Below are 13,676 nucleotides of genomic sequence, written 5' to 3' on the forward strand. Positions count from 1 at the left end.
TCATGTGTGCATACATTTTTACGTATGGGTGGTCCCGGGGATCGAACCCACTACCCTGGCGTTACAAGCGCCATGTTCTACCAATTGAGCTACAGAAGACCACGCATGCATTAGTGTAGAAATAAAATGTGGTAAGCCTATGTAAATGACCTAAATTATTTTTGGTCAATACCTATCATGGACTGTATAATGTATAATTTTTTTCTATGTGAAAGATGACAAATAAATGTACTTTGATATAAAAAAGAATTTCTCCTCACAATTGATATTGTCACCAGGAGGAAAATAGTACTTTGCGTTTTCAAAAACATTTGTAAAAAGACCACAAATATCTGTGGGAAATAGCCGCGAGAGTGGTCGCGCGACAGACAGGAATGCAGACCCCCTCTCACACTTTTGCAGTTATAAATAACATTGATTATCTGTGTGGTGGTGCTCTGGTTGGCCAACATGTACAGTAGTCCCGGACCCTTTCGCCCCTCAAGAGACTGTGATTGGTCAAGGGCTATTTGAGAGAAAACGAGATCAACAAGAACGACGGCAGCTGATCTCAACGGAGCAAAAAGGCGTCCCAAAGAGAGCATCGAAGTTCACTCAATTCTTTGACGAGTGCCTCGGACGAAACTGTTAGTTTCCCGACAATTTGCTCTTCACGCTCAGCGTTGAAGCGCTTACAGGTAAATAGCTAAAATAAATATATTGTGTGAACTTTTTCAAAGGTTATTTTCTTGTAAAAATAGCCCATGTAATCTCTTACTACTGTTCTCAAGTTGCACAGACCTGCATGGACTATTTCCCTTAGTTGTTTGTGGTTTACTGAAAAGGCTGCAAATAACACCTACAGTGACATTTATTTAATTCATGTGAAAACAACAATTACTCCACTTTTAAATGGGCAACCTGCTGTTCAAGCAATAACGAAGTAGTTTCGCAGCCTCTGTTTTGGTAAATAGTTGAGGGATGGGGCTGGAGAAATGTAACTACTCTCAAATTGTATTTTAATTTTTTTATTTCACCTTTATTTAACCAGGTAAACCAGTTGAGAACAAGTTCTCATTTACAACTGCGACCTGGCCAAGATAAAGCAAAGCAGTGCGATAAAAACAACAACACAGAGTTACATATGGGGTAAAACAAAACAAAGTCAAAAATACAACAGAAATACATATATATACAGTGTGTGCAAATGTAGCAAGTTATGGAGGTAAGGCAATAAATAGGCTATAGTGCAAAATAATTACAATTAGTATTAACACTGGAATGATAGATGTGCAAGAGATGATGTGCAAATAGAGATACTGGGGTACAAATGAGCAAAAATAAATAACAATATAGGGATGAGGTAGTTGGGCGGGCTAATTTCAGATGGGCTGTGTACAGGTGCAGTGATCGGTAAGGTGCTCTGACAACTGATGCTTAAAGTTAGTGAGGGAGATAAGTGTCTCCAGCTTCAGAGATTTTTGCAATTTGTTCCAGTCATTGGCAGCAGAGAACTGGAAGGAATTGCGGCCAAAGGAGGTGTTGGCTTTGGGGATGACCAGTGAGATATACCTGCTGGAGCGCAGACTACGGGTGGGTGTTGCTATGGTGACCAATGAGCTAAGATAAGGCGGGGATTTGCCTAGCAGTGATTTATAGATGGCCTGGAGCCAGTGGGTTTGGCGACGAATATGTAGTGAGGACCAGCCAACAAGAGTGTACAGGTCACAGTGGTGGGTATTATATGGGGCTTTGGAGACAAAACGGATGGCACTGTGATAGACTACATCCAATTTGCTGAGTAGAGTGTTGGAGGCTATTTTGTAAATGACATCGCCGAAGTCAAGGATCGGTAGGATAGTCAGTTTTACGAGGGCATGTTTGGCAGCATGAGTGAAGGAGGCTTTGTTGCGAAATAGGAAACCGATTCTAGATTTAACTTTGGATTGGAGATTCTTAATGTGAGTCTGGAAGGAGAGTTTACAGTCTAACCAGACACCTAGATATTTGTAGTTGACCACATACTCTAGGTCAGACCCGTCGAGAGTAGTGATTCTAGTCGGGTGGGCGGGTGCAAGCAGCGTTCGGTTGAAGAGCATGCATTTAGTTTTACTAGTGTTTAAGAGCAGTTGGAGGCTACTGAAGGAGTGTTGTATGGCATTGAAGCTCGTTTGGAGGTTTGTTAACACAGTGTCCAATGAAGGGCCAGATGTATACAAAATGGTGTCGTCTGCGTAGAGGTGGATCTGAGAGTCACCAGCAGCAAGAGCGACGTCATTGATATACACAGAGAAAAGAGTCGGCCCAAGAATTGAACCCTGTGGCACCCCCATAGAGACTGCCATATGTCCAGACAACAGGCCCTCCGATTTGACACATTGAACTCTGAGAACTCTATCTGAGAAGTAGTTGGTGAACCAGGCGAGGCAGTCATTTGAGAAACCAAGGCTATTTAGTCTGCCAATAAGAATGCGGTGGTTGACAGAGTCGAAAGCCTTGGCCAGGTCAATGAAAACGGCTGCACAGTACTGTCTATTATCGATCGCGGTTATAATATCATTTAGGACCTTGAGCGTGGCTGAAGTGCACCCATGACCAGCTCGGAAACCGGATTGCATAGCGGAGAAGGTACGGTGGGATTCGAAATGGTCGGTGATCTGTTTGTTGACTTGGCTTTCAAAAACTTTTGAAAGGCAGGGCAGGATGGATATGGGTCTGTAACAGTTTGGATCTAGAGTGTCACCCCCTTTGAAGAGGGGGATGACCGCGGCAGCTTTCCAATCTCTGGGGATCTCAGACGTTACGAAAGAGAGGTTGAACAGGCTAGTAATAGGGGTTGCGACAATTTCGGCGGCTAGTTTTAGAAAGAAAGGGTCCAGATTGTCTAGCCCAGATGATTTGTAGGGGTCCAGATTTTGCAGCTCTTTCAGAACATCAGCTGTCTGGATTTGTGTGAAGGAGAAGCGGGGGGGGCATGGGCAAGTTGCAGCGGAGGGTGCAGAGCTGGTGGCCAGGGTAGTGGTAGCCAGGTGGAAAGCATGGCCAGCCGTAGCAAAATGCTTGTTGAAATTCTCGATTATTGTAGATTTATCAGTGGTGATAGTGTTTCCTAGCCTCAGTGCAGTGGGCAGCTGGGAGGAAGTGCTCTTATTTTCCATGGACTTTACAGTGTCCCAAAACTTTTTGGAGTTAGTGCTACAGGATGCAAATTTCTGTTTGAAAAAGTTAGCCTTTGCTTTCCTAACTGCTTGTGTATATTGGTTCCTAACTTCCCTGAAAAGTTGCATATCGCGGGGGCTATTTGATGCTAATGCAGTACGCCACAGGATGTTTTTGTGCTGGTCAAGGGCAGTCAAGTCTGAGGAGAACCAGGGGCTATATCTGTTCTTAGTTCTGTATTTTTTGAATGGGGCATGTTTATTTAAGATTGAGAGGAAATTACTTTTAAAGAACAACCAGGCATCCTCTACTGACGGAATGAGATCTATATCCATCCAGGATACCTGGGCCAGGTCAATTAGGAAGGCCTGCTCGCTGAAGTGTTTTTGGGAGCGTTTGACAGTGATGAGGGGTGGTCGTTTGACCGCGGACCCGTTACGGACGCAGGCAATAAGGCAGTGATCGCTGAGATCCTGGTTGAAGACAGCGGAGGTGTATTTAGAGGGTAAGTTAGTCAGGATGATATCTATGAGGGTACCCATGTTTACGGATTTAGGGTTGTACCTGGTAGGTTCGTTGATCATTTGTGTGAGATTGAGGGCATCTAGTTTAGATTGTAGGATGGCCGGGGTGTTAAGCATATCCCAATTTAGGTCACCAAGCAGTACGAACTCTGAGGATAGATGGGGGGCAATCAATTCACATGGTGTCCAGGGCACAGCTGGGGGCTGAGGGGGGTCTGTAGCAAGCGGCAACAGTGAGAGATTTATTTCTGGAAAGGTGGATTTTTAGAAGTAGAAGCTCAAACTGTTTGGGCACAGACCTGGATAGTATGATAGAGCTCTGCAGGCTATCTCTACAGTAGATTGCAACTCCACCCCCTTTGGCAGTTCTATCTAGACGGAAAATGTTATAGTTGGGGATGGAAATTTCAGAATTTTTGGTGGCCTTCCTAAGCCAGGATTCAGACACTGCTAGAACATCAGGGTTGGCGGAGTGTGCTAACGCAGTGAATAACTCAAACTTAGGAAGGAGGCTTCTGATATTTATGTGCAGAAAACCAAGACTTTTACGGTTACAGAAGTCAACAAATGATAGCTCCTGGGGAGTAGGAGTGATACTGGGGGCTGCAGGGCCTGGGTTAGCCTCTACATCACCAGAGGAACAGAGGAGGACTAGAATAAGGATACGACTAAAGGCTTTAAGAACTGGTCTTCTAGTGCGTTGGGTACATAGAATAAAGGGGGCAGTTCTCCGGGCGTTGTAGGAAAGATTCAGGGCATTATGTACAGAAAAGGATATGGAAGGATATGAGTACAGTTCAGGTAACCCTAAGCGTTGGGTAACAATGAAAGAGATAGCGTCACTGGAGGCACCGATTGAGCCGGTCTCGGCGTGTATGGGGGGTGGAACAAAGGAACTATTTGAGGCAGTTTGAGAGGGACTAGGGGTTCTACAGTGAAATTGTATAATAAGAACTAACCCAAACAGCAATAGGCAAGGCATAATTGACATGGGAGAGAGGCATAAAGCAGTCACAGGTGTTATTAGAGAGAGCTAAGACAACAACTGGAAATAGCGATAACGTTTGGGCTAAGGCTAAACAGAATAAACAGAATAAACAGGACAGGGTACCGTGTAAAGGAACAGTCCAGCAGGCATCAGCTGTGCAGCTGAGTGATCATAAGGTCCAGTGAACAGCAATATGTGAGTCCGAGAGCAGTTCAAATTGGTGCTTCAGCACAGCTAGCAGGGAGCACAGTTGTAGTTTGCGTGTGCTAGCGGGCCGGGGCTGGCACGGGAAGCCTGTTGAAACCACATCAGAATATTTCGTCGGCAGACCAGTCGGCTCAGTGTCAACACTAGGAGGTCCCGTCCGGTTGACAGAGAGGTAGATAGCCGGGAGATGGGCCTGAGGCTAGCTCAAGGCTAACTGGTGCTTGCTATAGGGCAATGGTAATCAGCCAACAACAGGTTGCAGCTAGCTAGCTGGTTGCGATGATCCGGCGCTAGGGTCCAGTGATTCCGGCAGAAAGTCCAATAAGTTCTGGGTCGATAGCACGCTGGGTCGATAGCACGCTGTGCAGACTGGCCGACGAATTGTCCAGGCTAGAGCTAGAGCTGGCTGGTGGATAGTGTAGGTTCCAAGATGGCGTAGCAGTGCGGTCGCTTTTATTCATTGTCCCTGTGTAAATATCCCGTTTCTTGTTTTTTTTGTCTATTTTGTATATATTTCTCAATTTTTACTTTTCATTCTTTAACTAAATATACTTTCCTGCAACCCGCCTCACCCAACGTGGAAAGGATTCTACTATTTCTTTATAACTTTCATCAAGAACCGTAAGCTGAAAATAGTGTAGCTGCAACTGAATGGCTACCTGTTATTAGTCACCGTTAGCGTCTTCACCAATTCCAAGATGCTACGCCATCTTGGAATTCATAGACAGAGCTATGGATGCAAGGACCGACCATCTATGGCATCAAAATGATAGTTTTAACCATGTTTTGAGGCTATACCATGTTCGTTTACAATTACATTGTTTAGAAACAATGGAGTAAAACAAGCATATATTTGGGGTTCTGATGGGGTGTGACAGTTGAACTAAGCCCATGAGTCATTTATAAGCTATATTCTTCAAGAATCAATGGGCAGGCCGATGTATAAATAATTTAAAGGTCTAAAAATGGATGTAGCAATCGTAGAAGATCCCCCTTTAATTAGCTCATTGATTTAAGTAAGTGTTCAACCTAATCCTGAACTGTGTGCTTTCCTGTCTGTGTACCCTAGTCCCCACTATAGAACATAGTGATTCCACCTCTCCCATACTGTCTCAGTGGCTGGTAGGTAGGGAGGGAGTGAGTGATGAGGATTGGCTGGCCTCTCCTGGCTGCAGGGCTGTACTCAGTGCTGTCCCAGATGGTTCTGGTCCGAGGCTGTCTAGACTCCTGTAAGGAATGCTCAGGTCCTCAGAATGACCTGTGTCTGGAGTGCAGAACAGGCTGGACCCTCCATGTCAACACATGTGTAGGTGAGTGGGACAGTGTGTGTGTGTGTGTGCGCGTGTGTGTGTGTGTGCATGTGTGTATGTGAGTGTGTCGCAGATGAAAGAAGAGTTGTATCAACATTTAACATCTTCCTCTAAATCCTGTGTGGCTCAGTTGGTAAAGCATGGCGCTTGTAACATATCCACTCACTACTGTATGTCACTCTGGATTACTAATGTCAATGTCAATTTTGGTGTATGTGTTTATAATGTGTAATACTTTAGTTTATCATCATACTGTACTGCACTTTATCATACCTGTTCTGTTCGTATAATACCTATTATGTTCCTATAATACCTGTTCTGTTCCTATAATACCTGTTCTGTTCTGTTCCTATAATACCTGTTCTGTTCTGTTCCTATAATACCTGCTCTGTTGTGTTCTGTTCCTATAATTTCTGTTCTGTTCCTATAATACCTGTTCTGTTGTGTTCTATTCCTATAATACCTGTTCTGTTCTGTTCCTATAAAACCTGCTCTGTTGTGTGCTGTTCCTATAATACCTGCTCTGTTCTGTTCCTATAATACCTGCTATGTTCTGTTCCTATAATACCTGTTTTGTTCTGTTCCTATAATACCTGCTGTGTTTTGTTCCTATAATATCTGCTCTGTTCTGTTCCTATAATACCTGCTCTGTTTTGTTCTTATTATACTTGCTCTGTTCTGTTCCTATTATACCTGCTCTGTTCTGTTCCTATAATAACTGTTCTGTTCCTATAATACCTGTTCTGTTCCTATATACCTGTTCTGTTCCTAAAATACATGCTCTGTTCTGTTCCTATAATACCTGTTCTGTTCCTATAATACCTGTTATGTTGTGTTATATTCCTATAATACCTGCTCTGTTCTGTTCCTATAATAACTGTTCTGTTCCTATAATACCTGTTCTGTTCCTATAATACCTGTTCTGTTCCTAAAATACATGCTCTGTTCCTATAATACCTGTTCTGTTCCTATAATACCTGTTCTGTTGTGTTATATTCCTATAATACCTGCTCTGTTCTGTTCCTCTTATACCTGCTCTGTTCTGTTCCTATTATTCGTGCTCTGTTCTGTTCCTATAATACCTGTTCTGTTCCTGTAATACCTGTTCTGTTCCTAAAATACATGCTCTGTTCTGTTCCTATAATACCTGTTCTGTTCCTATAATACCTGTTATGTTGTGTTATATTCCTATAATACCTGCTCTGTTCTGTTCCTATAATAACTGTTCTGTTCCTATAATACCTGTTCTGTTCCTATAATACCTGTTCTGTTCCTAAAATACATGCTCTGTTCTGTTCCTATAATACCTGTTCTGTTCCTATAATACCTGTTCTGTTGTGTTATATTCCTATAATACCTGCTCTGTTCTGTTCCTCTTATACCTGCTCTGTTCTGTTCCTATTATACCTGCTCTGTTCTGTTTCTATAATACCTGTTCTGTTCCTGTAATACCTGTTCTGTTCTGCTCCTATAATACCTGTTCTGTTCCTGTAATACCTGTTCTGTTCTGCTCCTATAATACCTGTTCTGTTCTGCTCCTATAATACCTGTTCAGTTCACTTCCTATAATACCTGTTCTGTTCTGTTCCAATAATACCTATTTTGTTTTGTTCCAGACATAGACGAGTGTGGCACAGAGCTGGGTCAGTGTCCTCCCAACACCTACTGCTTCAACACAGAGGGCAACTATCAGTGCAGAGGTCAGTTCTGCTACCAGAGGTCAGGAGCTCACTTCCTCCTCTTCAACAGCCAATCAGAAGTTGATACACTTTATGATTTTTAAGAGCTTCAGGTATAACTGTACATTGCATAGATTAGAGGTGTCTTAAGTAGATTCTTTGCTCTTTCTCCAGTTTCATTCATTTCGATATCTGAAGCAGAACCTCCTCTCCACCATTAGTGAGAGCTGTGGATGTGAGTGTTATGTATTGATGAAGATGTTTTGTGGTCTTCCCCCAGGCTGTGATGACGCCTGTGTGGGCTGTATGGGCGCTGGGCCAGCTCGCTGCAGGAAGTGTGCTACTGGCTACAGACTAACTGGAGCCAAGTGTTTAGGTTAGTGGTGTAGTGTTTGTGGGAGAATGTGTAGGTATATTGTGTGTGTGTGTTTGTGTGTCTGTCTGTATGTCTCTCTCGCTCTCAAATAAGAATGAATGCAGTAGGTTTACCGTTCTCTTTCTCTCTCTCTCTCTCTTAAATAAGTATGAATGCAGTAGGTTTACCTCTATCTTTCTCTCTCTTTCTCTCAAAAAGTAATGAATGCAGTAGGGTTACCTCTCTCTCTCTCTCTCTCTTTAAAAGGAATGATTGCAGTAGGTTTACCTCTCTCTCTCTTTAAAAGGAATGATTGCAGTAGGTTTACCTCTCTCTCTCTTTAAAAGGAATGATTGCAGTAGGTTTACCTCTCTCTCTCTCTCTCTCTTTAAAAGGAATGATTGCAGTAGGTTTACCTCTCTCTCTCTCTGAAAAAGGAATGATTGCAGTAGGTTTACTTCTGTCTCTCTTTCTCTGCATCTCTCTCAGATATAGATGAGTGCAGTGAGCGGGTTATGGCATGTCCAGGGCTGGATGAGATCTGTACCAATGTGGACGGCTCTTTCCGCTGTGACTGTGCTGAAGGCTTCACACGCCAGGACAGCATCTGTATGCAAAAACAGCTACCCAGAGGTAAGTGACCTAACCACACACACGGTAACCACACACACACTCACACACACACACACACACACACATAATCTCTCCCTGTCTCTCTCACTCTCTCTCTCTCTCTCTCCCTCTCCTTTATCTCTCTCTCTCCCCCTCCAGGTGTGGGTGAGAAGGGTCTGTTTGAGGACATCCAGGATGAAGAGGTGGAGGTTCTCCAGCAGATGTTCTTTGGGGTGCTGCTCTGTGCTCTTGCCACCCTGGCTGCTAAAGGAGACATGGTCTTCACCTCCATCTTCATGGGTGGAGTGGCGGCCATGGCTGGATATTGGCTCTCAGACAGGAGAGACCGCGTACTGGACAGCTTCCTTAAGGGACGCTAGAGCTACAGTGGCTTGCGAAAGTATTCACCCACCCCCCTTGGCATTTTTCCTATTTTGTTGCCTTACAACCTGGAATTAAAATTGATTTTTGGGGGGTTTGTATCATTTGATTTACACAACATGCCTACCACTTTGAAGATGCAAAATATTTTTTATTGTGAAACAAGATATAAGACAAAAAAACAGAACTTGAGCATGTGTAAGTATTGACCCCCCCACCCCCAAAGTCAATACTTTGTAGAGCCAACTTTTGCAGCAATTACAGCTGCAAGTCTCCTGGGGTATGTCTCTATAAGTTGGCACATCTAGCCATTGGGATTTTTGACCATTCTTAGAGGCAAAACTGCTCCAGCTCCTTCAAATTGGATGGGTTGCGCTGGTGTACAGCAATCTTTAAGTCATACCATAGATTCTCAATTGGATTGAGGTCTGGATTGAGGTCTGGGCTTTGACTAGGCCATTCCAAGACATTTAAATGGGGGCGGCAGGTAGCTTAGTGGTTAAGAGCGTTGTGCCAGTAACCGAAAGGTCGCTGGTTCTAATCCCCAAGCCGACTAGGTGAAAAAATCTGTCCTTGAGCAAGGCACTTAACCCTAATTGCTCCTGTAAGTCGCTCTGGATAAGAGCGTCTGCTAAATGACTAAAATGTAAATGTTTCCCCTTAAACCACTCAAGTGTTGCTTTAGCAGTATGCTTAGGGTCATTGTCCTGCTGGAAGGTGAACCTCTGTCCAAATCTCAAATCTCTGGAAGACTGAAACAGGTTTCCCTGTATTTAGCGCCATCCATCATTCCTTCAATTCTGACCAGTTTCCCAGTCCCTGCCGATGGAAAAACATCCCTACAGCATGATGCTGCCACCACCATGCTTCACTGTGGGGATGGGGTTCTCGGGGTGATGAGAGGTGTTGGGTTTGTGCCAGACATATCGTTTTCCTTCATGGCCAAAAAGGTCAATTTTAGTCTCATCTGACCAGAGTACCTTCTTCCATATGTTTGGGGAGTCTCCTACATGACTTTTGGCAAACACCAAACTTGTTTGCTTATTTTTTTCTTTAAGCAATGGCTTTTTTCTGGCCACTCTTCCGTAAAGCCCAGCTCTGTGGAGTGTAAGGCTTAAAGTGGTCCTATGGACAGATACTCCAATCTCCGCTGTGGAGCTTTGCAGCTCCTTCAGGGTTATCTTTGGTCTCTTTGTTGCCTCTCTGATTAATGCCCTCCTTGCCTGGTCTGTGAGTTTTGGTGGGCGGCCCTCTCTTGGCAGGTTTGTTGTGGTGCCATATTCTTTCAATTTTTTTATAATGGATTTAATGGTGCTCCGTGGGATGTTCAAAGTTTCTGATATTTTTTTATAACCCAACCCTGATCTGTACTTCTCCACAACTTTGTCCCTGACCTGTTTGGAGAGCTCCTTGGTCTTCATGGTGCCGCTTGCTTGGTGGTTCCCCTTGCTTAGTTGTGTTGCAGACTGGGGCCTTTCAGAAAAGGTGTATATATATACCGAGATCATGTGACAGATCATGTGACACTTAGATTGCACACAGGTGGACTTTATTTAACTAATTATGTGACTTCTGAAGGTAATTGGTTGCACCAGATCTTATTTAGGGGCTTCATAGCAAAGGGAGTGAATACATATGCACGCACCACTTTTCCGTTATTTATTTTTTAGAATTTTTGTAAAAAGTTTTTTTTTTTCATTTCACTTCACCAATTTGGACTATTTTGTGTATGTCCATTACATGAAATCCAAATAAAAATCCATTTAAATTACAGGTTGTAATGCAACAAAATAGGAAAAACGCCAAGGGGGATGGATACTTTTGCAAGGCACTGTACAACTCTATCAAGGACTTATTACCAAACCTGTTGGTGGGTACATGTCTATAGTAAATGTATCATCATTGACATTAACACCTATTAGTCACAGTGTTGTTGCTCACAATATTTGTCAAGAAAGAAAATGTTATCAATAAACATTTATATTACATTTAAGTCATTTAGCAGACGCTCTTATCCAGAGCGACTTACAAATTGGTGCATTCAATTTAGGAATCACCCTTTGGTTTACTTTACTTCAACTGTCAGTCAACTTTGCATTCGTGTTTTATACTTCTGCTGACCCCAGATGGTAAACTTCTCACTAACAAACACTCACACACACACTTTCTCATACAAATTCTCAGTGCCCAGCCCGATAACATATCAATACCCAATCTGCAAAGACAACAGCATTAGCATTTTGCATTAGATAGGCCTACTAGCATAGACTAGCTTAAATGTACATACGACTTCATTAGCCAGATCAGATGCGCCGGTCAGATGCAGGTTGCTATGAGTACTTTGCCTAATGTCAGTTGTATCAGATTTTTATTCCCAGTTATATAGTTCTGGACCAGCTACACTATTAAAATATAATGGCAAGCATTTAACTAAAGTACAAGTTAAACAAACTGCCAGGTTGAAACAAATTAATGGCACAGTTAAATGCAGTCCACATGTGTGATCAACTGATAAAAAGACAATGCACAGTATATGCTATACATTATGTGCCAGAAAACTCATTTTCTTGCTGAAATAAGTGTACAAATATCTACACTATTATGCTTGAGTCTAAACACTGGTAAAGCCTACCAAAGAAAATTGAATTTGTACAGTTATTAGTTCTGGGGGCTACGAAAGTTCAGTTGACGTAAATCTTCATGAAAAACAAAACTTCAAAAGAAAAACAACAAACAGAATATCAACAAGCTTCAATCACTTTGTCTGGTACAATTATACAGTATGCTGCTATGGACTTGACATTGGTTATGTGTGAAAGATTTGATGTTCCTGTGCTTTACTGTGATTCATAAAGAAATATTGTATGGGCAAAATCACACAACAGACTGCTATAAGCACAGTCTGTCAGACAATAGTACTGACTTTGTGCTTTCATTTAAGGATGTGTGTTTGTACGACAGGTAGGTTCTTCCCTTTTCTCATTGTGCACAGTGAAGAGGCTGGCCAACAGAAAACATCTGTCTACCAGGGGTTGAGAAACAACAAGGACATGGAATGAGAATGACATTTAAAAAGTTACAATCAGGCAACCTGCCCAAGTCGCAAAGTGAGGGAGACGCAATTCTGCACACCAGAACAATAGAAAAAATATTAATGAAAAAAATTATTCAAATCACAGCATTTCGTTTTTATCCTACATCCAGCTCAAAGGCTACATTAATATTTCAACAAGATCAATATATATATATATTAAAATCATTTTAAGGTACCTCTTTATATTTTTAGGAGTATTTACAACTGTACAATAAACACTGCCGTATACAAATTAAAAATGAAAGATCACATCAATCAATCAATCAATTTTATTTTATATAGCCCTTCTTACATCAGCTAATATCTCGAAGTGCTGTACAGAAACCCAGCCTAAAACCCCAAACAGCTAGTAATGCAGGTGTAGAAGCACGGTGGCTAGGAAAAACTCCCTAGAAAGGCGAAAACCTAGGAAGAAACCTAGAGAGGAACATAAATCACAAAGATAAAATATTGTTAAGAAAAACACACACAACAAATGTGTGTGTGTGCCAGAGGAGGCTGGTGGAAGGAGCTATAGGAGGACATGCTCATTGTAATGGCTGGAATGGAGTAAATGCAATGGTATGGAAATCATATGTACTGCAGGATTTGAGAAGACTTACAGAAAACCTTGTGAAGACTTACAGAAAACGTTTGACCTGTGTCATTGCCAACAAAGGGTATATAACAAAGTATTGAGAAACTTTTGTTATTGACCAAATACTTATTTTCCACCATAATTTGCAAATAAATTCATTAAAAATCCTACAATGTGATTTTCTGGATTTTCTTTCTCATTTTGTCTGTCATAGTTGACGTGTACCTATGATGAAAATTACAGGCCTCTCTCATCTTTTTAAGTGGGAGAACTTGCACAATTGGTGGCTGACTAAATACTTTTTTCCCCCACTGTATATATATACACTCAACGGTCAAAAGTTTTAGAACACCTACTCATTCAAGGGTTTGTCTTTATTTTTTTACTATTTTCTACATTGTAGAATAATAGTGAAGACATCAAAACTATGAAATGACACATATGGAATCATGTAGTAAACAAAAAAGTGTTAAACAAATCAAAATACATTTTATATTTGAGATTCTTCAAATAGCCACCCTATTTGCAGAGAGCTCCAGGTAAATGTTGCAATTCTTCAGCCATTTCTGAACCTGCGACCAAAAACAAGCTACATATGGACAGTACCAAAACAAATGTCTATTGATTCTGTCTCTTCGCAGCAAAATCTGTGGAGTTGGGATGGATGTATCCCCCATGTATATAACATTCTATTGGTTGCAAGAATATTGTATAATAATTTAAATTGAAAAACTATTTTAAAGTTTTGAATCCAGGGTTGTTTTGTGTATCGGTTCATAAACCATGTGCCATGAAATCGGTACTTCGAAAA

At 41.9% G+C, this 13,676-nt stretch overlaps 1 protein-coding gene across 1 annotated transcript; it reads left to right on the plus strand.

Annotated features, from left to right (window-relative positions):
- The first annotated feature begins 388 nt into the window (after window positions 1–388).
- Window positions 389–9,674, plus strand: LOC311134252 (protein disulfide isomerase Creld1-like). Its single transcript, XM_084167877.1, has 6 exons — window positions 389–677; window positions 5,927–6,167; window positions 7,784–7,867; window positions 8,127–8,222; window positions 8,691–8,834; window positions 8,973–9,674. Exons 2-6 carry the CDS (start codon window positions 6,002–6,004, stop codon window positions 9,191–9,193), a joined length of 711 nt encoding a protein of 236 aa, XP_084024003.1. The 5' UTR covers window positions 389–677; window positions 5,927–6,001; the 3' UTR covers window positions 9,194–9,674.
- Window positions 9,675–13,676: the final 4,002 nt, after the last annotated feature.

The sequence above is a fragment of the Coregonus lavaretus genome (assembly GCF_964263955.1).
Source record: "Coregonus lavaretus genome assembly, chromosome: 8".
NCBI lineage: Eukaryota > Metazoa > Chordata > Actinopteri > Salmoniformes > Salmonidae > Coregonus > Coregonus lavaretus.

What these genes read in the sequence shown, in the direction of transcription:
- LOC311134252 (XM_084167877.1), top strand. Translation starts at nt 6,002, where the DNA reads ATGAGGATTGGCTGGCCTCTCCTGGCTGCAGGGCTGTACTCAGTGCTG. An exon ending in CCATGTCAACACATGTGTAG is followed by an intron (nt 6,168 to 7,783) that starts GTGAGTGGGACA and finishes GTTTTGTTCCAG; the next exon opens with ACATAGACGAGTGTGGCACA. An exon ending in AACTGGAGCCAAGTGTTTAG is followed by an intron (nt 8,223 to 8,690) that starts GTTAGTGGTGTA and finishes CATCTCTCTCAG; the next exon opens with ATATAGATGAGTGCAGTGAG.